This window comes from Ranitomeya variabilis, chromosome 3 (assembly GCF_051348905.1).
Source record: "Ranitomeya variabilis isolate aRanVar5 chromosome 3, aRanVar5.hap1, whole genome shotgun sequence".
NCBI classification, from domain to species: domain Eukaryota; kingdom Metazoa; phylum Chordata; class Amphibia; order Anura; family Dendrobatidae; genus Ranitomeya; species Ranitomeya variabilis.
The window spans coordinates 637,996,552-638,023,962 of NC_135234.1; the positions used below are offsets into that span (position 1 = coordinate 637,996,552).

The 27,411-nt window shown below is 49.0% G+C and overlaps 1 protein-coding gene across 2 annotated transcripts in view; it reads right to left on the minus strand.

Annotated features, from left to right (window-relative positions):
- Window positions 1-27,411, minus strand: part of SARNP (SAP domain containing ribonucleoprotein) — a 164,134-nt gene that overhangs the window by 115,328 nt on the left and 21,395 nt on the right. For both annotated transcript variants that reach the window (XM_077297587.1, XM_077297586.1), the window contains exon 3: window positions 1,526-1,572. In XM_077297587.1, the coding sequence (XP_077153702.1) occupies window positions 1,526-1,572 (47 nt within the window). The remainder of the gene's footprint in view (window positions 1-1,525; window positions 1,573-27,411) is intronic.

The following is a 27,411-nucleotide window of genomic DNA, read 5'->3' on the forward strand; positions in this document are numbered from 1 at the left end:
CATTATATTGGGCAAATATCTCTATGGAGCATCTTATGGGGCCATTATTAACCTTTATGCAGTACTGTATGGGGAAATGTGTCTATGGAGCATCTTATGGGGCCATTATTAACCTTTGTGCAGCATTACATGGGGCATATTTTAATATGGAGCATCTCATGGGGCCCATCATAAACTGTATGGAGCATTACATGGGGCGTATTTTCTATGGAGCATCTTATGGAGCCCATCATGAGCTGTATGGAGCATTACATGGGGCTCCTGATTCAATATGGATATTCAAAAACACTTAACCTATTAATATCTCATTTAATTTTACTTTTGTTGGTATCTATTTTTATTTTTGAAATTTACCGGTAGCTGCTGCATTTTCCACCCTAGGCTTATACTCGAGTCATTAAGTTTTCCCTGTTTTTTGTGGCAAAATTAGGGGGGGGGGGGGGGGGGGGTTGGCTTATACTCGAATATATATATATATATATATATATATATATATATATATATATATATATATATATATATATATATATATATATATATATTTTATAATATAATAATATTTATTTGTATATAGCGCTAACATATTCCGTAGCGCTTTACAGTTTTGTATACATTATCGTCGCTGTCCCCGATGGAGCTCACAATCTAGATTCCCTATCAGTATGTGTTTGGAATGTGGGAGGAAACCGGAGAACCCGGAGGAAACCCCCGCAAACACGGGGAGAACAAAGAAAATCCTTGCAGATGTTGTCCAAGGTGGGATTAGAATCCAGGACTTAGAGCTAGATAGCATAAAAGACGGTAATTCAATTGCCGGCTTTTGCCATCTCCTTACCAAACCCGACAGGATATGAGACATGGTTTACATACAGTAAACAATTTCATATCCGTTATATTTTTTTACATACTCCTCACTAATAATGTTAGTAGTTTGTGTGTGAAAAATTTTGGAGCTCTAGGTTAAAATAAAGGGTTAAATCACGGAAAAAACTAGCCTGGGCTCCCGCGCAATTTTCTCCGCCAGAGTGGGAAAGCCAGTGACTGAGGGCCTAGAGAGGGACCATGGTTATTGCCCCCCCCCCAGCTAAAAACATCTGCCCCCAGCCACCCCAGAAAAGGCACATCTGTAAGACTGGATTCACACATCTGTGTTTCAATGTCTGGGTAGACTGCAGAGCATATCCTGATAAGGCTTATGATTTCAGGTTAGGAGACCCGCAGCCACGGTCCATGCACCAAGGTCTGAAACATTGATGTGTAAACTGATCTCAGCATTATAAATTAATCTGTCACCAGCATTTTGTCACCTAATCTGAGAGCAGAATAATGTAGAAACAAATCTCTAACTGCAGTGATGTGTCACTTGCTGGGCTGCTTGTTGTACTTTTGATAAAATTATGTTTTATCAGAAATAAATGATCGCTAGACTAGTAAACTTGCTGCAATGTAGTCCAATCATGCTGCCACAACTGATTGGCAGCTTGGCTTAATCTCGTGTTAGAATGCAAATTAACATTGTAATTACCTCAGTGTCATCTCCTAGGACATCTACTTCATTGGCCTCCTCTTCAGCTGCAGTACAAATGTAAAAAAGGACAATTAAAACTACATTTTAAAGATAATGATCTTTGTTCCTTTGTTACAATGAAACCCTAGAAAAAAGTCTGTAACATTTTTAAAATATATAGAACTCGTTTGTCTTAGAAGTTTTTGGGAAATTCTCTTCTTCCTTTAACTTAAAGGGAATCGCTCATGTCCCAAACTGGTATTTCCCTGCAGATATGGGGGTTAATCTGCAGGTAAATAGCGTTGTGAAGCTGCACTGCCACTGCACTGAAAGCCTCGCTGCTGGGATGAAATTAACTTTATTCCTCCCTGAAGTATTGGGCTTTCAGTCACAGAGGTGCAGCTTCAGACACCGCTGATAACCTAGTGAGTGGTGGCTGGTACTGACTGACAGCTGGCTCTATGTCTAAAAATGTGAAAATGCCAGGGGGAATAAAGGTAATTTCACTGGGTTAATCTGCAGGTAAATTGTATACTAACGTTATGTGGCCGCTACACTGACAGCCACGGGAGGAAATTAACTTTATTCCTCCGGGCTTTCAGTCACACGGGTGCAGCGTCAGTACCGGCTGTCAGTCAGTGCAAAAGCATGGTTACAGCCCCTGCTCACTAGGTATTAAGTGGTAACTCAAGTTGCGCCAGCTGAGCCTTTATGACTGAAAGCCTGTGGCTTCCGGGAGGAATAAAGTTAATTGCCTCCCAGTTTCTGGACTTTCAGAGTCCACAGCTTCAGAATCCCATTTACCTGCAGATTAACCCCATATTTGCAGGTAATAGCGTTTGGGAAAAAAGTTCCCATTAAATACATGTGTCTAGTGCTAAAACAGTTTTTTTGTGGTGAAAAATCAGCCGAGAGGAGCTTAGTAAAAGATATTTAACCCCTTAATCACGGAGCCAAATTTTTGAAATCTGACCAGTGTCAATTTATGTGGTAATAACTCTGGAATACTTCAACAAATCCCAGTGATTTTGAAACTGTTTTTTCGTGACATATTATAGTATATGATAATGGTAAACTTAGGTTGATATGTTTTGTGTTTATTTATAAAAATATCAGAAATTTGAGAAAAATGTTAAAAAATTAGCAATTTTCAAACTTTGATTTGAATGATTATCCCTTTAATCCAGATAGTCATACCACAGCAAAACATTAATAAATAACATTTCCCACATGTCTGCTTTACATCAGCACCATTTGTAAAATGTTATTTTATTTACAAAAATAAATTTACTAAATTTTTTTTTTTTTAGGGACCTATCCATGATTAACCCCTTACTGACATCGGACGGGATAGTACGTCCGATGTCAGCTCCCCTGCTTTGATGCAGGGCTCCGCGGTGAGCCCGCATCAAAGCCGGGACATGTCAGCTGTTTTGAACAGCTGACATGTGCCCGCAATAGCGGCGGGTGAAATCGCGATTCACCCGCCGCTATTAACTAGTTAAATGCCGCTGTCAAACGCAGACAGCGGCATTTAACTACCGCATCCGGCCGGGCGGCCGGAAATGACGGCATCGCCGACCCCCGTCACATGATCGGAGGTCGGCGATGCTTCTCCATTGTAACCATAGAGGTCCTTGAGACCTCTATGGTTACTGATCGCCGGTAGCTGTGAGCGCCACCCTGTGGTCGGCGCTCACAGCACACCTGATTTTCTACTACATAGCAGCGAACATCAGATCGCTGCTATGTAGCAGAGGCGATCGTGCTGTGCCTGCTTCTAGCCTCCCATGGAGGCTATTGAAGCATGGCAAAAGTAAAAAAAAAAAAGAGTTAAAAAAAATGTGAAAAAAATAAAAAAAAATATAAAAAGTTTAAATCACCCCCCTTTCGCCCCAATCAAAATAAATCAATAAAAAAAAAAAATCAAACCTACACATATTTGGTATCGCCGCGTTCAGAATCGCCCAATCTATCAATAAAAAAAAAAGCATTAACCTGATCGCTAAACGGCGTAACGAGAATAAAAATCGAAACGCCAGAATTACGTTTTTTTGGTCGCCGCGACATTGCATTAAAATGCAATAACGGGAGATCAAAAGAATGTATCTGCACAGAATTGGAATCATTAAAAACGCCAGCTCGGCACGCAAAAAATAAGCCCTCAACCGACCCCAGATCATGAAAAATGGAGACGCTACGAGTATCGGCGCAATTTTTTTTTTTTTTTTTTTTAGAAAAGTTTGGAATTTTTTTTCACCACTTAGGTAAAAAATAACCTAGTCATGTTAGGTGTCTATGAACTCGTAATTACCTGGAGAATCATAATGGCTTTTTTTTGCAATTTCACCGCACTTGGAATTTTTTTCCCGTTTTCTAGTACACGACATGGTAAAACCAATGATGTCGTTCAAAAGTACAACTCGTCCCGCAAAAAATAAGCCCTCACATGGCCAAATTGACGGAAAAATAAAAAAGTTATGGCTCTGGGAAGGAGGGGAGTGAAAAACGAACACAGAAAAATGAAAAATCCCACGGTCATGAAGGGGTTGAAGTGCATTTAGTGGACCTATATATTGGGAAACCCCCCAAAGTTATACCATTTTAAAAACAGCACCCCCTGACATATTGAAAGCTGCTGTCAGGCAGTTTATTAACCCTTCAGGTGCTTTTCAGGAATTAATGCAAAATGGTATGACAGAAATGAAAATGTGTATTTTTACCACCTAAATGCCACTAACTTCTGAACAGGTTACAACAGCCGTCAGACTCTAAGGCCGCTATATGGTCGTGAATTGCCATGACAAACCATCAGGACCACAAAATCATGATCGGAGGGCACCAATTGGGATAAAGAGGAAGCCCCCACACTCTGTTAACCATTTATAATGATGTAGTCACTATTGACAACAGCATCTAAGGGGCTAAACAGATTTGGACGGTGCAAACACTGATCTTGGCTAATACAGCAAGTTGTCAGCTATAGTGTACAGCCGACAGCTGTATGGGGACGAAATTCTCTTATATCTCAGGTCAGTTAAAGGGAACCTGTCACCCCGTTTTTTCGGTATGAGATAAAAATACTGTTAAATAGGGCCTGAGCTGTGCATTACAATAGTGTAGTTTGTGGACCCCGATTCCCCACCTATGCTGCCGAAATACGTTACCAAAGTAGTCGTTTTCGCCTGTCAATCAGGCTGGTCAGGTCGGATGGGCGTGGTGTCTTCCCCCAGATCTTGCGTAGTTTTCCGTTGGTGGCGTAGTGGTGTGCGCATGTCCAAGGTCCCGAATCCTGCACAGGGGTGTGAAAATAGCAGCGATGTCCGTTATTCCATTGGTGATCGGTGGGCGCGGCCATTTTCCTGAAGCCGCGGCCAGCAGAGCGCCGCTTCTGCGCACGCGCGGCCAAAGCAAGATGGCCGCGCCCACCGATCACCAATGGAATAACGGACATCGCTGCTATTTTCACACCCCTGTGCAGGATTCGGGACCTTGGACATGCGCACACCACTACGCCACCAACGGAAAACTACGCAAGATCTGGGGGAAGACACCACGCCCATCCGACCTGACCAGCCTGATTGACAGGCGAAAACGACTACTTTGGTAACGTATTTCGGCAGCATAGGTGGGGAATCGGGGTCCACAAACTACACTATTGTAATGCACAGCTCAGGCCCTATTTAACAGTATTTTTATCTCATACCGAAAAAACGAGGTGACAGGTTCCCTTTAAAAGACGTATTGGCAGTCATTAAGGGGTTAAAACAATAAATATATATATATATATATATATATATATATATATATATATATATATATATATATATATATATATATATATATATATATATACACACACACACACACAGGTCCTTCTCAAAAAACTAGCATATAGTGTAAAATTTCATTATTTACCATAATGTAATGATTACAATTAAACTTTCATATATTATAGATTCATTATCTACCAACTGAAATTTGTCAGGTCTTTTATTGTTTTAATACTGATGATTTTGGCATACAACTCCTGATAACCCAAAAAACCTGTCTCAATAAATTAGCATAATTCACCCGTCCAATCAAATAAAAGTGTTTTTTAATAACAAACAAAAAAACCATCAAATAATAATGTTCAGTTATGCACTCAATACTTGGTCGGGAATCCTTTGGCAGAAATGACTGCTTCAATGCGGCGTGGCATGGAGGCAATCAGCCTGTGACACTGCTGAGATGTTATGGAGGCCCAGGATGCTTCAATAGCGGCCTTAAGCTCATCCAGAGTGTTGGGTCTTGCGTCTCTCAACTTTCTCTTCACAATATCCCCCAGATTCTCTATGGGGTTCAGGTCAGGAGAGTTGGCAGGCCAATTGATTACAGTAATACCATGGTCAGTAAACCATTTACCAGTGGTTTTGGCACTGTGAGCAGGTGCCAGGTCTTGCTGAAAAATGAAATCTTCATCTCCATAAAGCATTTCAGCATTTCCCCAGGTCAAGCCACTTTTGAACCATAAACAGCGGCAGAAGCGCCTGACCTGGACTACAGAGAAGCAGCACTGGACTGTTGCTAAGTGGTCCCAAGTACTTTTTTCTGATGAAAGCAAATTTTGCATGTCATTCGGAAATCAAGGTGCCAGAGTCTGGAGGAAGACTGGGGAGAAGGAAATGCCAAAATGCCTGAAGTCCAGTGTCAAGTACCCACAGTCAGTGATGGTGTGGGGTGCCATGTCAGCTGCTGGTGTTGGTCCACTGTGTTTCATCAAGGGCAGGGTCAATGCAGCTAGCTATCAGGAGATTTTGGAGCACTTCATGCTTCCATCGGCTGAAATGCTTTATGGAGATGAAGATTTCATTTTTCAGCACGACCTGGCACCTGCTCACAGTGCCAAAACCACTGGTAAATGGTTTACTGACCATGGTATTACTGTGCTCAATTGGCCTGCCAACTCTCCTGACCTGAACCCCATAGAGAATCTGTGGGATATTGTGAAGAGAAAGTTGAGAGACGCAAGACCCAACACTCTGGATGAGCTTAAGGCCGCTATTGAAGCATCCTGGGCCTCCATAACATCTCAGCAGTGTCACAGGCTGATTGCCTCCATGCCACGCCGTATTGAAGCAGTCATTTCTGCCAAAGGATTCCCGACCAAGTATTGAGTGCATAACTGAACATTATTATTTGATGGTTTTTTTGTTTGTTATTAAAGTCATAGTTACTCACCGATAACGGTGTTTCTCAGAGCCCATGACAGCACACCAGAGAGAGGGGATCCGCCCTTCAGGGACAGGAAACCTACAGGATAAAAGGGCGGTACCTCTCCCCTGCATCAGTTTTGTTTACAGAGCATCGGAGGTCCTCCAGGTTAGTTACAACAACAGAAAAAGTACAATTTATCATATTGCTTAACAGGTAAACACCGTGTCTATATAAAAAGGCACTTCACACAAAATAATGTGCTCACCGCACACGTGATGAGGGGGGGAATAAGTAGGTGCTGTCATGGGCTCTGAGAAACACCGTTATCGGTGAGTAACTATGACTTTCTCAGTCGCCCATGACAGCACACCAGAGAGAATTGCAGAGATATATTGGTTAGGGAGGGACCACAGCCTGTAGAACCCTTCTTCCGAAGGTTAGGTCAGACGAGGAGGCTAGGTCTAGGCGATAGTGTCTGAAAAAGGTTGAAGGTGAAGACCAGGTGGCCGCCTTACAGATTTGGTCTAATGGTACCTCTGACCTTTCGGTCCAGGAGGTCGCCATAGCCCTTGTAGAGTGGGCCTTCAGTCCTTGTGGGACGGCGTTCCCGGTGGATGAGTAGGCCAAGGCTATTGCGTCTGTTACCCATCGTGCTATAGTGCTCTTAGAAGCTTTGAGTCCTTTCCTAGGCCCCTGGAAACAGATAAAAAGAGACCCTTCCTTCCTACACTGTTGGGTGGATTTAATATATTGGATTAGACACCTTCTCACATCTAGTGTGTGGAATTTTTCTTCTTTCCTATTTTTAGGGTCTGGACAGAAGGAAGGAAGGATTATTTCCTGGGACCTGTGAAATATGGATGCTACTTTGGGTAGATAGGCAGGGTCTGTTTTTAGTACAACCTTATCATCCAGGATTTGTGTAAAGGGAGGGTTTGCGGACAGGGCTTGGAGATCACTTATTCTGCGGGCCGATGTCAGGGCTATTAGGAGGGCAGTTTTAAGTGATAGAATCCTAAGAGGTATTGACTCTACAGGTTCAAACGGGGGTTCTGTCAGGGCTGACAAGACCAGGTTCAAGTCCCAAGTTGGTAATTTTTTTACTGTTACAGGTTTAGACCTTGCGGCTGCTCTGATAAACCGCATCACCCAAGGGTTTGCTGCTATGTTTTCACAGTAAAGTGCTCCTAGAGCTGATATTTGTACTTTTAAGGTACTTATTGAAAGGCCCAGGTCTAACCCCTTTTGTAGAAATTCTAATATTTCAGTCACTGGAACCCCGTCTTGTAACCTGACCCCGGAGGAGGATACAAATTTTTGCCAAGTTTTACCATATATTTTTGTGGTCACTGGTTTTCTACTTTTCATTAGTGTAGAAACTAGTTTGTTAGAAAAACCTCTATCCCTCAATAGTGACCTCTCAAATTCCACGCTGTTAAGTGGAGATTCTCTGACTGGGGGTGGAACACCGGTCCCTGAGACAGAAGGTCCGGAAGATCCGGAAGGACCCAGGGATCTGTGATCGATAGCATCCTCAGCCAGGAGAACCAGGCCCTTTTGGGCCAGAAGGGGGCTATTAGGATAAGTCTGGATTTGTCCTGCCTGATTTTTCGCAGAACTGCTGGGATGGGGATGATGGGAGGAAATGCGTATGCAAGAGTGTGTGTCCCGGGAATCGTAAATGCGTCTACTGCCCGAGGATTCCCTCTGGGATCTAAGGAGCAAAAGGTTTTCACCTTCTTGTTGTGCCTGTTTGCAAAGAGGTCTATTACAGGGATGCCCCATAAGTCTGTGATTTTTTTGAAGATTCCCTGATTCAAGGACCATTCCCCTTGTTTTAGTTGGGTACGACTTAGAAAGTCCGCTTCCTGGTTCTCTACCCCTTTTATGTGTAGGGCTGAAATGGATAGAAAACTGTTCTGCACTAGGCTGAGAATTTCGGAGGTAGTTTCCATTAGTGTTTGAGACCTGGTACCCCCCTGGTGATTCAAGTAAGCTACAACTACTTTGTTGTCTGAAAAAATTCGGACATGATGCCCTTGTAATTCTCTTAGGAAAAAACGTAGTGCATGATTCACCGCTCTCAGCTCTTTTTGGTTTGAGGAAGTCTCGAGTTCCTGACATGACCATACCCCCTGAGCGACTTTGTTGTTCAGGTGAGCCCCCCACCCTGTGGGACTTGCGTCTGTTGTTACTATCTGAGGGTTTTCTATTACCCATGGAATCCCTTTTGATAGATTGGTGGGATTTAACCACCAGTTTAGGGAATGAATAACAGGCGAACTTAGAGTCATGCGACCCTCTAACCGACCTCTCAGTAAACTCTGGTTTTTTAAAATGTCCCACTGGAGGGGTCTCGTGTGGAGCTGCGCCCACTGAACTGCTGGAAGGCAAGCAGAGAGGGACCCTAGTAACGACATCGCCTTCCTCAGAGACATGGATGGTTTTGAGCAAGCTTCCGACACTAGATGTAATATCTTTTGTCTTTTCTGAACTGGGAGGCGACATTCTTGGGAACTTGAATCCAAAGTAAGACCCAAAAATTCCTGAACCCTGGTTGGTTCCAGTTTTGATTTTTGAAGGTTCACCAACCAGCCTAGTTTTCCCAAAATGTCTATCACTCTTTGGCAATGCTGACTGCAGAGTTGGGCCGAGCTGCTGACAATCAAAAAGTCGTCCAAATATGGAACGATTAAGATGTCCTCTTCCCTTAGATGTGCCATCATCTCTGCTACCAATTTGGTGAAGATGCGAGGTGCGATTGATATGCCAAAGGGAAGGGCTCTGTATTGGTATTCCCTTATCTGCCCTTTCATGACCACTGCCAGTCTGAGGAATTTTTGAGAATTCTTGTGGATGGGGACGTGATAATACGCGTCGCTGAGATCTAGAACTACCATGAAACAGTTCGGAAACAGGTTTTTTATTGTCGACTTTATTGATTCCATTTTGAATCGTTTGTTTTTTACGTAAGTGTTTAGTTTCCGTAAGTTTATTATGGTCCGGAAAGACCCGTCTGGTTTGGGAACCAGAAATAATGGGGAGTAGAAACCTTCCTTCCTCTCCAGAGGGGGAACTTCCAGAATGACATTTTTGTCCAATAATTTTAGGATTTCGAGTTCTAGAGCTTCTTGTTGTTGGGGAGAAGACCTCGGTGAAGTTACTACATAATGTCGGGGGGGTAGGGAAAAAAATTCTATTTGAAGACCCGCGTGTATTAGATTTAGTATCCAGGGGCTGGTAGTGATTTTTTCCCAGGCCGGGAGGAATTGAGACAACCTCCCTCCCACCCTGGGGGAGATGTCACTTAGGGGGGGGTTTCTTATCTCGTGGGGAACTACCGAAGAGGAAACCTCTTTCTCTTCTTTTCCCATCATCCCAGCGGTTTTGTTCTCTTGGCGGTCTTCTTCTAAAGAATTTCCTACTCCGAAAGGGCCGTTTATTGAACGTTTGAGGTAGGATGGGGAACCCTTTCTTTTTATCGCCTGCTTTTTGCAGGATGTCGTCTAGAGTCTCTCCAAAGAGAAACTTGCCTTCACACGGAATAGAACACAGTTTGTGTTTAGTTTGTAAATCTCCTGGCCAGCTTTTGAGCCACAGGGTTCTGCGTGCGGCATTCGAGAGGGCTGCAGATTTAGACGTTAATTTAATCGAATCGGCAGACGAATCGGCTAGAAATGCCGCGGCACCTCTAATCATGGGAATAGAGTCTAACACCTTATTTCTGGGTACCCCATCCCTCAGTTGTTTCTCTAAGTTGTCAATCCAGATCATAAGGGAGCGTGACGTGCAAGCCGCTGCTATGGCCGGTCTCAGGCATCCCCCCGCCGACTCCCAGGCACCTTTGAGAAAGGTGTCGGCTCTCTTGTCAAGAGGATCCTTTAGGGTTCCCATATCTTCAAATGGTAACGCGTATCTTTTTGAGGCTTTAGCTACCGCCACGTCGAGTTTGGGAGCCTTATCCCACGAAGAGGAGGATTCCTCTTCAAATGGATATTTTCTTTTAATAGAGGGAACTGATGCATTTTTCCTCTCTGGTTTTTCCCACTCTCTTTTGATTAAGGTTTGTATATTTTCATTTAGGGGAAAAACTTTTCGCTTTTTTTGGCATAGTCCTCCGAACATGACATCCTGAACGGTTTTGTCAGGACGAGGGTCCAATACACCCATTGTCGACCTCACTGCTTTAACAAGGCCGTCAACCTCGTCTAAGGGAAAACAATGACGACCTCCCCTTTCGTCATCTGAAGAAGAGAAGGAGGAGTCCTGTGTATCTGAGTTTACGACATCAGAGCTGGAGGAATCGGAGTTCCTATAGGGATTAGGTTTTTCTTTACTGACTTTCTTTCCTCCTTTAAGGGTTTTAAAAACAGACTCTACCTCTGTTTTGATTACGGAGCGTAACTCAGAGGCAAAGTTTGGTGTCTCCTCGCAGAGGACTTGACCAATACACGAATCACATAACTTTTTATCCCAAGATTGCGGTAATTCTATATCGCATAATGGGCAGGTTCTGTGCTTTGTTTTTGCCGTTCTCTTCCTTGCCTAGGATAAAGGAGAAGAGGGACCCCAGTTACAAACAAATGAGCTTTCACGAAGATCACTCACCAATCAGACGCAGCCACAGGTACCGGTTCTGGAGGAGGGGTAGGATCTTGAAGTGAGAGATCCGTAGATGGTAGCTGATTCACCACACTGGAACTCTTGCTACGTTGCGTGGAATGGCTACCAGACCGAGAACTCCGGGTGCCCGCAGAGGTTCGCTTCTTCTGTGCGTCCGGTTTCGGTCGTTGGTGGTGGCGCTGCTGCTGCTGCGGTGGCGGCTGGAGCTGCTGGTCGCTGTCTTCCATGGCTCTATTAGCTTGGGACGGCATGCAGCAAGGAGTTTCCTATGCGCACCATCTTTTAAACAGAGCGCTTCTTAATAGCCCCTCCTCTGTGGCTGCGTGAAGGAGGAAGCGTCCTTTTTTTTTTTTTTTTTTTTTCTGACATGCTACTGCGCATGCGCGCGCCGTCAGGGACCCGGAAATGAAGCAATCCAGTTCCGGGGCAGCGCCATCTTGGTACACCTTAGTTACAGCGCTGCCCCCGAACCGGAAGCCACATACTACCTCCGGTGCGGCGCCATTTTGGAAACGCCGGCGTCCTGAGTGTGGCAGAGTGTCGGGAGCCCCAGCCTCCTATCCGGAGTGGCGGCTACACTTCCTCCCGCTCACGCTGACGGCCCGTCGGTCGCAGCCGTGGCGGCTTCGGACACCGCACCAGCCGTGGCAGGGGCCTCCCCGCTGCCAGGACTCGGACTGGCCGGCTCCGGATTCCAGGCTTCTTCACGGTTCCAGCTTCTCAGGTACCGTCCAGAAGGTTCCCCGTCAGGGACAGGAAACCAAACTGATGCAGGGGAGAGGTACCGCCCTTTTATCCTGTAGGTTTCCTGTCCCTGAAGGGCGGATCCCCTCTCTCTGGTGTGCTGTCATGGGCGACTGAGAAAAAACACTTTTATTTGATTGGCCGGGTGAAATATGCTAATTTATTGAGACAGGTTTTTTGGGTTATCAGGAGTTGTATGCCAAAATCATCAGTATTAAAACAATAAAAGACCTGACAAATTTCAGTTGGTGTATAATGAATCTATAATATATGAAAGTTTAATTGTAATCATTACATTATGGTAAATAATGAAATTTTACACTATATGCTAATTTTTTGAGAAGGACCTGTATATATATATATATATATATATATATATATATATATATATATATATATATATATATATATATATATATATATATATATATATATATATATATATATATATATATATTTATTTATATTGAATGTATGCAATATTGTTACTGAAGAAATCTGGAACTTTTTAATGGATAAATAAAAGGTGTATTTTACTCTACCATTGGACTGATCACTGGAGAAACAATATCTACTATATAATTGTCTAAGGGTCACTTTCGTCTTTCTGTCTGTCCTTCTGTCTGTCTTTCTGTCTGTCACGGATATTCATTGGTCGCGGCCTCTGTCTGTCATGGAATCCAAGTCGCTGATTGGTCGTGGCAAAACAGCCACGACCAATCAGCGACGGCCACAGTCCGGCGGAAAAATGGCCGCTCCTTCCTCCCCGCAGTCAGTGCCCGCTCCGTACTCCCCTCTAGTCTGCCCTCACACAGGGTTAATGGCAGCGGTAACGGACCGCGTTATGCCGCGGTGTAATGCACTCCGTTACCGCTGCTATTAACCCTGTGTGACCAACTTTTTACTATTCATGCTGCCTATGCAGCATGAATAGTAAAACGATCTAATGTTAAAAATAATAATAATAAAAAAAAATCGTTGTATACTCACCGTCCGTCGGCCCCCGGATCGACAACAGGCCTTTCCCGCTCGCGACGCTCCGGTAACAGGTCCATGCTGCGATCTCGCGAGATGATGAAGTAGCGGTCCCGCGAGACCGCTATGTCATCATCTCGCGAGACCGCATTGCACTCTTGGGACCGGAGCGCACGAGCAGCGTCGGTAACCGCTTCGCTTGGATCCGGGGCTCCGGAAGGTGAGTATATAACTATTTTTTTTTTTTTTTTTGTAACAGGGATATGATGCCCACATTGCTATATACTACGTGGGCTGGGCAATACACTACGTGGCTGGGCAATATACTACGTGACTATACAATGTGGGCTGCGCAATATACTGCGTGGGCTGCGCAATGTACTGCGTGGGCTGTGCTATACACTACGCATACATATTCTAGAATACCCGAAGTGTTAGAATCGGGCCACCATCTAGTGTGTGTGTATGTGTGTATGTGTATATATATACATATACACATATACACACACATACACACACACCGTATTTTTCGGATTATAGGACGCATTTTTGTTCCCCCAAATTTTGGGGGAAGGTGGAGGGTGCGTCTTATAATCCGAATCTGTGTGCTGTGTTGTAGAGAGGGGGGGGCGGCTCTGGAGTGGTGTCAGGGGTGGGCTGCTGAGGCAGCAGGAGGTCCTGTGCTCCCACTCATTAGCCTCATGTAATATTCACTGCATCTGCTGTCCATCACCTCGGTGCTGAACCCATGCTGAGTTGATTCACAGAGGAGCAGCGAATATTACATGTGCCTGCATCTCCCCCCCCCTCCCATCATGGCTATGGCCCCCCGGTCAATCTTATATGCCCCCCCGTGCTGCCGGCAGGCACATGATAAAATAAACACTTAACTCACCTTCTGATGATAACTCCGTGCTCACAGCTCCTTTGTTGCTCTTCCTTTGTCTGTGCTGACATCCGATCTTGTGACCTGGGCACACAGTGATGACATCACTGTGTGCCCAGGTCACATGATCCGATGCCAGGGAAACAGGAAGCGCAAGCGAGGAGCTGTGAGCAGGGAGCCACCATCATCAGAAGGTGAGTTAAGCATTTGTTATTTTATCATGTGCCTGCCAGTAGCACGGGGGGGGAGCATGTGCCTGCCAGCAGCATGGGGGGGGGGGGGTTGGGGCGCATGTGTCTGCCAGCAGCACGGGGGGGGGGGAGTGTCTGCCAGCAGCACGGGGGGCACGTGTCTGCCAGCAGCACGGGGGGGGGTACATGTGCCTGCCATTTGTATCTAATGTTACAAATAATAATAATAAAAAAGTTATTCTCACCTTCCGACGTCGCGGCTGTCCTCGGCAGTGCAAGCGGCAGGTTCCGGTGCCAAGGATGCTATGCGAGATGCTATGCCGCGACGTCATCACAGGTCCTGCGCTCATACCAACCCTGGGACCGGAAGCTGCCGCATGCACCGCACACAGGCGCCAGGACTTCAAGGGGCCTTCGGAAGGTGAGTATATGTTTATTTTTTATTTTAAGTCTAGGCAGCTGGGCAATATACAACGTGACTGTGCAATATACAACATGACTGTCCGATATACTACGAGGGCTGTGCAATATACTACATGCTCTGTGTTATATACTACGTAGCTGTGCAATATACTATGTGGCTGTGTCAGTTCTGTTATATACTTCGTCGACTGTGCAATATACTACGTGGTTGTTATATACTACGTGGCTCTGCTATATACGTCGCTGACCAATATACTACATAGCTGTGCAACACACTACGTAGCTGTGCAATACACTACGTGACTGTTATATACTACGTGGCCTTGCAATATACTACATGCCTGTGCAATATACTACGTGGCTCTGCTATATACTACGTGGCTCTGTTATATACTACGTGGCTCTGTTATATACTACGTGGCTCTGCTATATACTACGTGGCTCTGCTATATACTACGTGGCTCTACTATATACTACGTGGCTATGCTATATACTACGTGGCTATGCTATATACTACATACCTGTGCAATACACTACGTGGCTATGTGATATACTACGTGGCTAGGTGATATACTACGTGGCTGTGTTATACACTACGTATGCTGTGTTACATACTACGTACCTCTGTTATATACTACGTAGCTATGTTATATACTATGTCGGTTGTGTTATATACTGCAATATAGTACATAGCCCGTGCTATATACTACCAACATATTCTAGAATACCCGATACGTTAGAAACGGGCCACCATCTAGTTCCATATAACAGCCTGGAAAAAATGATGTCTAATGGTTTTTGAACTAAAAACAGGATTTTTGGTTGCTTACCGTAAAATCTGTTTCTCGGACTAATACGTCATCGCGCCCTCTGACCTGAACAGTCACTGCAGAGGACGCGGAAGACAGGGCGGCGGTGGAACGAGGGAAGGTAAATATGAAATACTCACCTGCTCCCGGCGCCGGAAGCTTCTTCCTCTGTTCAGCGGTCACTGGTACCGCTCATTACAGTAATGAATATGCGGCTCCACCCCTATGAGAGTGGAATCCATATCCATTACTTTAATGAGCGGTACCATGTGACCGCTGAACAGGGGAAGAAGCTGCCGGAGACCATGGGACATGTAGGGACCGCGTCAGGAACGCCAGGAGTAGGTGAGTATGTGACCGTCGTCGCTCCCCCTCACCCGCCGACCATGACTCTAGTATAAGCCGAGAGGGGCACTTTCAGCCCATTTTTTTGGGCTGAAAATCTCGGCTTATACTCGAGTATATACGGTATGTGCAGAATGATGTGAATTCTTTTTATCCTAGTATAAACCGTTATTTCTCTATCGCCTCTCATTGGGGGATACAGGAACCATGGGTGTATGCTGCTGCCACTAGGAGGCTGACACTATGGACAAAAAAAAAGTTAGCTCCTCCTCTGCAGTGTACACCCCACCGACTGGCATCATGCACTTCAGTTAGTGAGAAAGCAGTAGGAGAAAAACAACAAGGTTGAAACATAACCACAAACATGAGAACTGTAAACGTGAGAACAGTCATAGAACATAGAACAACAGAAACTGAGAAACATTGGGAGGGTGCGGTGTCCCCCAATGGAGGCTCCGAGAAACAGATTTCATGGTAAGCAACCAAAAATCCTGTTTTCTCTATCGCCTCTCATTGGGGGACACAGGAACCATGGGAAGTCCCAAAGCAGTCCCTGGGGTGGGAAACACAGACTTCCATCAGGTCAGAGGACTCACCACTGCCGCCTGCAAGATCCTTCTGCCTAGGCTGGCGTCCGCCAAAGCGTAGGTATGGACGAGGGTAGAGTGAGCCCTTATCCCAGGAGGGGGCACTCTGTTCTTGACCCGGTAAGCCTCCAAAATTGCCATTCTGATGCAGCGAGCAATAGTCGCCTTGGAAGCCGGCAGGCCTCTACGCGTGCCATCAGGAATGACGAAAAGAGAATCCAAGAAAGTGCCGCCAACTCGGAAACGCGGGGAATAGAAGTGATGGCCACAAGAAAGGCCACCTTCCAAGATAGACCTGACAGGGAAACCTCCCTGAGAGGCTCAAAGGGGGAACCCCTCAAAACGTCCAGCACAAGACTTAAATCCCATGAATCCACAGGGGCCCTGTATGGAGGAACAGCATGGGCTACTCCTTGAAGGAAGGTCTCAGCCTGTGGCCGAGAAGATAACATCTTCTGAAAAAGGATAGAGAGCGCAGAAACCTGGCCCTTTAGGGAACTAAGAGCAAGGCCTGAATCCAGTCCTGCCTGAAGGAAGGCCAAGATGGAAGGCAGGGAAAGGACATAGGTGAAACGCGGTTGGACTTGCACCAACGGAAGTAAGCCTTCCAGGTACGATAGTAGATCCTGGAAGACGAAGGCTTCCGAGCCTGGATTATGGTGTGAATCACCCGGTCCGAAAGGCCGGACGCTCTTAGAACTGCAGTCTCAACAGCCACGCCGTTAAACTGAGCGACCGAGAATTCGGGTGGCAAATCGGACCCTGAGACAGCAGATCGGGCCTGTCTGGAAGGCGAAAGGGGGCGTCCACGAGAAGATTGACGATCTCCGCAAACCAAGCTCTCCTGGGCCAATCTGGGGCAATCAGAATGACCGGCACCCCTTCCGCTTTGATCTTTTTCAAAAGCTTGGGAAGCAAGGGAAGGGATGGGAACAGATAGGGCAGCACGAACTGCGACCAAGGAATGGCCAGAGTGTCGACGCTCACTGCAAGAGGATCGCGAGACCTGCAGACGAACCGAGGAACCTTCCTGTTCATTCGGGACACTGTGAGGTCCACGTCCGGAGTCCCCCATCGAAGACAAATCTGATGGAAGACCTCCTGATGCAAGGACAATTCCCCTGCAGCGAGACCCGCGCGGCTAAGGAAGTCGGCGGCCCAATTGTTCACGCCGGGGATATGCACCGCGGATATCACCGGAACCGTTGCCTCTGCCCAGAGGAGGATCTTGGAGACCTCGGCCAGGGCCAAGGAGCTCCGAGGCCCCCCCTGATGGTTGACATATGCCGCCGCCATGGCATTGTCCCTCTGGATTCGGATTGGTAGACCCCTGAGAATCCTTTCCCAGTGACGAAGGGGCAGAAAGATGGCCCGAATCTCGAGGACATTGATCGGCAGAGTTGACTCCTGCGCCGACCCTGAACAGTCAGGTGGCGAAACACCTAACCCCAGTCGAGCAGGCTGGCGTCCGTCGTCACCACTTACCAGTGAACTGGAAGGAAGGACCTGCCCTGGGAGATGAGAGGTGACGTCAGCCACCAGTTGAGAGACCGTTTGACCCGGGGAGAGAGTCGGAACAGACGATTCAGGGAGAAGACAGACCTGTCCCACTGAGACAGGATGGCTTGCTGAAGAGGTCGTGAGTGAAATTGGGCGAAGGGAATAGCTTCCAATGTTGCTACCATCCTCCCCAGAACCTTCATGGCCGATCGGAAGGAGGGAAACCGAGGACCCTAGAGCAAGCGTACGTCCCGACGAAGGATGGATCTCTTGTCTTCGGGAAGGAAGACTTTGGTCTGATGAGTGTCGAAGAGCATGCCCAGAAAAACGATGCGCTGAGAAGGAATAAGGCAGGACTTCTTCCGGTTGACCAGCCACCCAAAGCGGGCTAGGGTGTCGAGGACGATCGACAGACTTTTGTGAGCCTGAGAAAAAGACGGAGCCTTGATGAGGATGTCGTCGAGGTATGGAAACAGAACCAGGCCTCTGACCCTCAAGATGGCTATCAGCGCCACCATGATCTTCGTGAAAACCCTGGGAGCAGTTGCAAGACCGAATGGCAGGGCGACGAACTGAAAATGGTCCTGGAGCACCGCAAAGCGCAGGAAATCGGTGATGTCCCGGGAATATCGGGGCATGGAGGTAGGCGTCCTGAATATCTATGGAACACAGAAATTCCTGAGCCTCCATGGAAGCAATTACTGAACTAACAGATTCCATCCTGAAGTGACTCAGACGAACTCTCTTGTTCAGCAATTTGAGATCCGGAATGGGACGAACCCTGCCGTCTTTTTTGGGTACCACAAAAAGATTTGAAAACAAACCTGTGAGCCGTTCTTTTTCTGGGATGGGAACTATCACCCCGGCTTTGAGGAGAGAAGCGATGGCTGCGAAGAAACCCGGAACTAGAGCGGGGTCTCTTGGAGGTCGGGATTTGAAGAAACGATCCCGGGGTCGTGAAACGAACTATTTTGTATCCCGAGGATACAACTTCCCTGACTCATGCGTCCTCTACTGAGGAGATCCAGACGTCCCTGAAGAAGAGGAGACGGACGCCCAGCCTGGGAAGTGGGCTGGGGTCTTGCCGAGAGTCATGCCGAGGTGGATCTTCCAGTCCTCGACCTGGAGGATCTACCCTGGGAGTAGCGAGAACGCCAGGAAGGAGTGGGCCTAAAGGATACTGTCTTCTTCTCTTGGCGTACCTGTGGCCTCTGTTGCTGCTGGGAAAAGGAGTTTGATGCCGCGAAGCGACGAAAAGACCGAAATTGCCGTCTAGGAGGAGGGCGACGAGGTTTAGCCTGGGGAAGAAGAGAACTTGTACCCCAGTGGCGTCCTTAATGATTTGGTCCAGCTTAGAACCAAAGAGACATGAGCTTTGAAAAGGCAGGCTGGTAAGGGACTTCTAGGAAGACAAGTCCGCCTGCCAGGCCGTGAGCCAAACGGTCCGGCGGATGGCAACAGCATTGCTGGACGCCTAAGCCGCACAAGACACGGCATTAAGAGAAGCGGAGACCAGGTATTCACCCGCGTGAGAAATCTGGTTGGCAAGCTCCGCCAGCTGTCCGGGTGGAGCCCCGTCCAGGATGCCTTGACGGAGTTGTTTGGCCCATTTGGATATGGATTTTGAAACCCAAGTGGAAGCAAAAGCTGGGCATAGAGTAGCTGCAGCCGCTTCAAAGGCTGACTTCGCAAAGGAATCTATGACTATCGTTAGAATCCTTCAGAGATGCTCCGCCGGACAGTGGAAGCACCGTGTTGGTGGACAGCCTGGAAACTGGGGGATCCACCGAGGGAGATACAGTCCAATTGGCGGTAAGTTCTGGAGAAAAAGGATATAAAACTCCAAGGTGTTTTCCCCTCTGAAAACGTCTGGTCGGATTCGCTCTCTCTCTGTTCATGATCTCCTTGAATTCAGGGTGAGGAGCAAAAAACTTGGAAGGTGGTTTAGCCCGTCTAAACAAAACCGCCTGATCTGCGGGTTCAGTAGAAGAATCCTTGATGCCACAGGTTTGAATTATTGCTCCGATGAGATTCTGAACCATATCCCTCATGGTAGCGATTTGGTTAGAATCCAGCTCCGAAATATCCTCTGAGGGCGTATCAGAGAACGCCTCGCCTAACTCAGGGGAGGAGGACCGGGAGGAAGCCGACCACAGAGGAGGACCGTGTGGCGAAATGGAGCGAGAAGAGGACTCAGACCGACGTTCCTGTCTGGACCTTTTGCGGCTTATAATGGAGGGCTCGGACGGAGGCTCCTGCGACCCGCTGACAACTACGGGAGCCTGCAGGGGAAATCGATCGAGTACGGACACCAGAGTTTGAGACACCCGAGTTAGATCCGCTACCAATTGTGACAGAGAGGAAGCCTAGCCTGGGGTATCACTCTCAAGCGGAGCGGCCGGGGGATCCTGGGCGGTGGGCACGATCGGGTTGCTGCAGGCCTGACAGAGTGGAGAGGACTGACCTGAGGGAAGTTTGCAGTTACAAGATGAACATGCAAAGTATTTGACTAATGCAGATGAAGAAGAGGAAGAAGTAGGACGAGAGCGGCCTCCCTTAGAGGAAGACATATTGAAGGGTCCCTGAAGAAAATGCCAGAGGTTTAGGGGACAGGGGGAAGAGGGGAGTGTCAGTCTGCAGTGCAGAGCTACTCATGGCAGATGAAAAAGGATTCCAGGTGGAGGAAGCTGTCCGGCTTGCGGGATTGACCTCCGGTGAGAAGTAGCCCTTTAGGCAGGAAAGCGGTATGAGCTCCTGAGGCAATCCAAAAAGTGGGAACCGAATGACCGGCACCCCTTCCAGATGGTGACCGCTGAGATGTGGCGCCAAACGGCGGTACAGAGTGGAGAGGACTCGTGCGCTCAGGAGTCCCAAGATGGCGCCGGTGGGTGGAGAAAAGGTGGTGACCGCTGTGAGAGATTGTCGGGCGGGAGAAAAGCCCGCCCGATGAAAGACAGAAGTGGGCGGAGTCACGGCACCGGAAGTAGGCCCGGGCAGAAGCCGGGGCCTAAATTAGAGGCCGGCAACCGCCGATGCAAGACCGCGGTGCCGGAGCAGTGCGCCGCAGGTAGGAAGCGGCACGGTAGCCTGCCAAGGCTGCCGCGCTGGAACAAATGGCATTGCAGCCGGAGCAGCGCAGCAGGGGCCCGAAGAGGAGCGGTAGCCTGCAAAGGCCGCTGCGCCGGAACAGGAGGCAGAGCGGCCGCAGCCACGGAAGCGGCGCAGCAGACAGAAAGAAGCGCGGCCGCCGCAAGACAACGCGATCCCGGCCCGTGCGGCTGAAAAAAGGAGATTTCTGTGTACTCACCGTAAAATCTCTTTCTCTTAGCCTCTAATTGGGGGACACAGGACCATGGGTGTTATGCTGCTTTCCACTAGGAGGCGACACTATGCATAATCTGAAAAAGATTAACTGTGGCTCCTCCTGTGCAGTATACACCCCTGGACGGCATCAGCCTTCTCCAGTTTTGTGCAAAAGCAGTAGGAGGAACGTAGCATGAATAACATAATTATGCCTGTAAGAAGGCAACTATGTACGAGCTCAAGAAAACAATATGAGAACTCAACAGTTACAACGGCCCGGAAAGGGCAACAGGGTGGGAGCTGTGTCCCCCAAATAGTGGCTAAGAGAAAGATTTTACGGTGAGTACACAAAAATCTCCTTTACTCTCTCGCCTCATTGGGGGACACAGGACCATGGGACGTCCTAAAGCAGTCCCTGGGTGGGAAGCAATGGACGAATATTGTGCAGACAGGCCCCTATACTTAGGGCACCGCCGCCTGCAGGACACATCTACCCAGGCTCGCGTCCGCTGAGGACTGGGTATGAACCCTGTAGTGTTTAGTAAACGTGTGTAAGCTAGTCCAAGTGGCCGCCTTACACACTTGTTGTGCCGAAGCCTGGTGCCGAATGGCCCAGGAGGCCCCTACCGCCCGTGTAGAGTGTGCCGTAATACCGGCTGGAAGAGGAGAATTCTTAAGGCGGTAGGCCTCTTGTATGGTGGATTTGATCCACCTGGCAAGGGTAGCTTTGGAAGCTGGCAGACCCTTGTGGCCGCCTTCCGGAAGGAGGAAAAGAGAATCAGACCTCCGGAAGGACGCAGTCCTAGACACGTATATACGCAATGCCCTGTCAAGGTCAAGCGTATGCAGAGCCTTCCCACTCTATGAACCGGAACCGGACAAAGGGATGGTAGTGAAATTTCCTCATTGAGGTGGAAGTTGGACACAACCTTCGGAAGGAAGGATGGGACCGTACGAAGAACTACCTTGTCCTGGTGAAAAGCCAGGAAGGGCCGTCTGCAGGAGAGTGCTGTCAGTTCAGACACCCTGCGTAGCGAGGTGATTGCCACCAGGAAAACCACCTTCTGGGAAAGAAGGCGGAGCGGGACCTCCTTAAGGGGTTCGAAGGGTGGTTCCTGCAATGCTGTCAGGACCAGGTTGAGGTCCCACGTTTCTAGTGGTCGTCTGTAGGGGGGAACCAATCGGGAAACCCCCTGAAGGAAAGTCCTTACTTGCGGCTTGGTAGCAATGCGCCTTTGAAAAAGCACTGAGAGGGCTGACACCTGGCTCTTAAGCGAGCCCAATGACAGCCTGGCCTCCAGACCCGATTGGAGAAAACCAAGTACTTTGGGTAGGGAATAAGGGAGTGGCATCTGGCCACGGTAATAAATCTTGGCAGAGGCTGGTTTCCGTGCCCTGATCATGGTTCCAATGACGTCCGTCGAGAGCCCTGTCTGGGTTAGAACCCAGGTCTCAAGGGCCATGCCGTCAAATTGAGAGCCCCTGAGTTCTGGTGGTAGAACGGGCCTTGTGATAGAAGATCGTGGCGGTCGGGGAGACGCCAGGGGGCGTCTGCAGTGAGTTGTACGATGTCGGCGTACCATGTGCGTCTGGGCCAGTCCGGTGCAATTAGGATGGTTGGAACTCCCTCGTTTGATCTTCCTCACCACTCTGGATATCAGGGGGAGAGGTGGAAAAATATACAGAAGCTGGAACTGGGTCCAGTCCTGAACCAGAGCGTCTGCTCCGAGCGACCGCGGATCGTGTGTTCTGGCCATGAAGTTGGAGACCTTGGCATTGAAGTGGGATGCCATTAGGTCCACATCCGGGGTCCCCCAGCGGAGACAGATCTGGTGAAAAATTTCGGGATGGAGAGACCACTCTCCTGAGTCTATTCCTTGTTGGCTGAAGAAGTCTGCTTCCCAGTTGTCCACACCCGGAATGTGGACCGCCGAAAGAACCGACCCTGTGTCCTCCGCCCAGCAGAGGATGTGTGACACTTCTCGCATCGCCTGGGTACTGCGGGTCCCCCCTTGGTGATTCACATATGCCACAGCCGTGGCGTTGTCTGACTGTATTCTGATGTGAGAGGCTGCCAGTAAGTGATGGAAGGCCCTCAATGCCAGAAGGATGGCACGAATTTCCAGGATGTTGATGGGCATGGTCGCTTCCACTGGGGACCACTTGCCCTGTGGTGTAGGTGCACCGCACCCCAACCCGTCAGGCTCGCGTCGGTGGTCAGAACCTTCCATTGACCTGTGAGAAAGGATTTCCCCTTTGCTAGCGAGGTTGGCTTGAGCCACCAGTGCAGGGACCTCCTGGTTGACGACGTTAGCTGGAACTCCCTGTCGAGAGAAAAGGGATTCCTGTCCCAGGAGTTGAGAATGGCTAGTTGGAGAGGTCTGAGGTGAAACTGGGCAAATGGGACAGCTTCTATTGCTGCTGCCATCTTGCCGAGGACTCTCATGGCAAACCGGAGAGATTGAGGGGGTTTGCGGAGGAGGGTGCGAACTGCTAGTCGGAGAGCCAGTGCCTTGTCCTTGGGAAGGAGCACTAGACCCCTGGAGGTGTTGAATAACATTCCCAGGAAGGTCAGGGACTGACTCGGGGTTGGTGATGACTTTTGTAGGTTGATTAACCAGCCCATGCGACTGAGAGCATCGGTTGTGATTGAGACGCTGAGCTCGCAGTCCTTGAAGGTGGGAGCCTTGATGAGTAGATCGTCCAGGTATGGAACGACTACTATGCCTCTGGAGTGCAGGACGTCCATGGTGGCTGCCAAGACCTTGGTGAACACTCTGGGAGCCGTGGCGAGTCCGAAAGGGAGAGCCACGAATTGGTAGTGGTCCTGGCCTATTGCGAACCTGAGAAACCTCTGATGGGCAGGTGCAATGGGTATATGCAGGTATGCGTCTTGTATGTCTATGGAGGCGAGATATTCTCCCTTCTCCATGGACGCAATGATGGACCGAAGGGACTCCATGCGGAAATAACGGACCCGTACATATTTGTTGAGCTGTTTTAGGTCCAGTATGGGACGTATACTGCCTCCTTTCTTGGGAACTACGAACAGATTGGAGTAGAACCCTCGGAAGCGGTCGGTCGTGGGTACCGGTACTATGACTCCTGCTTGAAAAAGCGAGGAGACCGCTTGGTGGTAGGCACGAGCCTTGGCTGGTGGTTTTGAGGGGACAGAGAGGAAGAATCGGTCTGGTGGGTTGGAGGTGAAGTCTATTTTGTATCCGGAAGACACTAGTTCCCTGACCCACCTGTCTTCTGTAATAGGCAGCCAGACTTGATGAAAGGGCAAAAGTCGGCCGCCTACTGGTGTGGTGTCTTCCGGAGTCCGTGAGTCATGATGAGGAGAAAGTCTGAGATTTTCCTCCTCTGGGCTGAGGCTGGCCTGCTTTTGACTGCCAGGTCTTGTCCGACCTTTGCGTCGATCATGAGTTGTCCCTGCGTGGGGAACGGTATGATTTTGTGCTGGACGCGAGACGGAATTCCGAAAGGATCGGAATCGAGTTTGGTTACACTTCTTGTAAGTGGGTTTAGGTTTCAGTTGGGGAAGAGAAGTACTCTTACCCCCGGTGGCGTTGGATATCATAGTGTCAAACTGTTCACCGAAAAGTCTCCCACTGAGGTAGGGGAGGTGCGTGAGGGACTTCTTTGAGGCTGCGTCCGCTTTCCATTCCCGCAGCCAGAGGATACGCTGAATCGTGATGGCGTTTGATGCTATCCCCGCTACTCCCCTTGCTGAATCCAGAGCTGCATGGAGCATGTAGTCTGCTACAACTGCTATTTGAACCGCTTGGTCCGACAGCTCAGGACCGGATGCTTGGAGAGCTTGTAAATTCTTTGCCCAGGCCAAGAATGGCCTTGGCAGCCCAAACTGAGGCGAACGCGGGAGCCAGGGATGCCCCTGCTGCCTCGAAAATTGAACGAGCCATGCGTTCTACCTGCCGGTCTGCTGCGTCCCTGAGGGTTGAGCTATCTGGCAGTGAAAGGAGGGTCTGTGCTGCTAGCCTAGAGACTGGGGGGTCCACTTCAGGTGGATCTGTCCATTCCTTGGTGTCCTTCTGTGGGAAGGGGTACCTCGCCTCCAGATATTTGCGATTAGCGAATTTTTTCTCAGGCTGTGAGAGCTGCTTTTTAAGGATCGCCTTAAACTCTGGGTGGTTAGAGAAAACCTTAGGCAGCTTCAGAGGTCCTTCAAAGGAAATCTTATGTTCTGGGGCCTCTGGTGGCGGATCAGAAATGTCCAGCACCCGATGGATGGATGAAATTATGTCCTCGACTAGCGCTGTATTGCTAGGAGGGATTGGGATCAGGGGCCCCTCCGTTTCTCTGTCTGAGTCAGAGTCGCAGATGCCTTCCGAATTCTGTGTATCACTGAGGGGTCCCCTGCTGAGTGGGCCGGGGAGGAGGCCTTCTCTGGTCGGGGATTGCGGAGATCTGCATTGTCTGTCCCTGGAATGGGACGGTCTACGGTGTCTCTCCCTAGAGGGGGATGACCGTGTGCTATGGGATGACGCAGATGGACTTGAGCTATGGGTCCGCTTGCGTCCTGACCTAGACGTGGATGTGCCAGGGTCATCTTGTTCCTGAGTCAAGCTCTCCCTTTGCTGGGTAACGGTCATAGCCGGGGCATGACCCTGCAGAGCCTGAAGCAATGTGGAGGTTAGGTTATCTATAGACTGCGTCATAGATTGCGATATCTGAGTAGCCCATTCCGGCGTGGCACTAGACACCGAGGCATTGGCAGGGGCTTCTTGGGGCTCTGACACATTAGTTTGTATATAGTTCTGACAATGCGGGTACGTGCTACTACTGAGGAGAGCGGTCCCGCAGGCTGTGCAGAATGCATAATAGCAGTTCTGCCTGGTTCTCTTGGACCTTGAGCCCGGCATAGTGCACAGAGTGCAGAAGTGCTGCCAGCACAGGACCTTACAGGGGTAGAGAAACCCACAGGGGAGCCTTATAGGTAATATGGATTCACAGCTGAGTAAAAAACCCAGCTGTGATCTTACCCCACCAGTGTGCCCCTAGGTCCAGCGCCGAAGATCCACAGTCCTGTGCCCCCCGGAGACTGGCTGCCTGGCCCTGCAGACCGGGAGATGCAGGGTTAATCTGCAGCAGAAAAAATGGCTGCTGAGAAGGGAGAAGGGGGCGGAGAGCTGGAAAAAAGGCGGCAAGGCTGTGTAAAAACGCGCCCTTTCTGTCTCGATCCACCCCCTTTATGACAATGTAGAGTGTCATATTTGTCATCCGGGGGGCGGGCCGGGGGGCAGAGAGGAGGCGGCGGCTTCAGCTAGGCCGAAGTCGGGGCCTAAATTAGATGTTTGAGGCCCAGAAGGGCTCCAGGCCGGCGCGAAAGTCCGGGAGGGGGTCGGATCTGAACCGGACCCCTCCGGATTTAAAGGCAGGATGGCGGTGGGGCTATAAGCGGAAGGGGGAGCCCGGTTGGGGTCTCCCTGAGGCAGTATAGAGCTGGTGCTGCCGCAGAGACAGGGGTGCAGGGAACCCTGTGTCTGTATGTGCCATGACTGCCTGCACTCCCCCCGGCCCCAACAGGAGCCCGCAGCTGGACTGGGGTCCCTGGATGCAGGCGCAGTGTGCTGGCCCATTGCTGGGATCTGTAGAATGCTGCCTGTACAGGCCCTACCTGAGGTGTCTCAACCTAATACCCCCAGAGGGGGATAGGGAGGGTGCTGTTGTCACCTTCAGGGGCCTTTATCCTCGCCTCGACCTCAACCCAGAAACCAAAAGGAATTGGGGAAGGAGGGGGGGTCTCGACTTCGAACCAGCACCCGAGGGACTGGGGAAGGAGCGACATGGGGAATAGCCATCTCTACTTCAACTGGGCACCTCGTAATAGGGGGCCGAAGAAGGAGCCATGCCGGGAGTCTCACAGGAGACCCTCTTTTCTTCATCTGTAATCCCGTCGGAAAAAAACGGAGTAAAAATCTTTTAGGTGTGCCTCCTATGCGACACTAAGCAAAAACTGGAAAAGGCTGATGCCGTCCAGTGGCGTATACTGCACAGGAGGAGCCACAGTTAATCTTTTTCAGATTATGCATAGTGTCGCCTCCTAGTGGACAGCAGCATAACACCCATGGTCCTGTGTCCCCCAATGAGGCGACAGAGTAAAGGCCCTACATCTGCGTGCAGCTACCCGCATGCAACGGGCGACGACCAGTAAGATCCCCTCAATAAAGCACCCCCTTTGAAGATCTGGGATGGGATGGGATGGAACAGGGAAAATACTCACCTTAAACATCCCACGTCGTTACTAACCTGAAGAGGAATGAGACGTCCAAGGAGCTGTAATGGACGTCCTCGT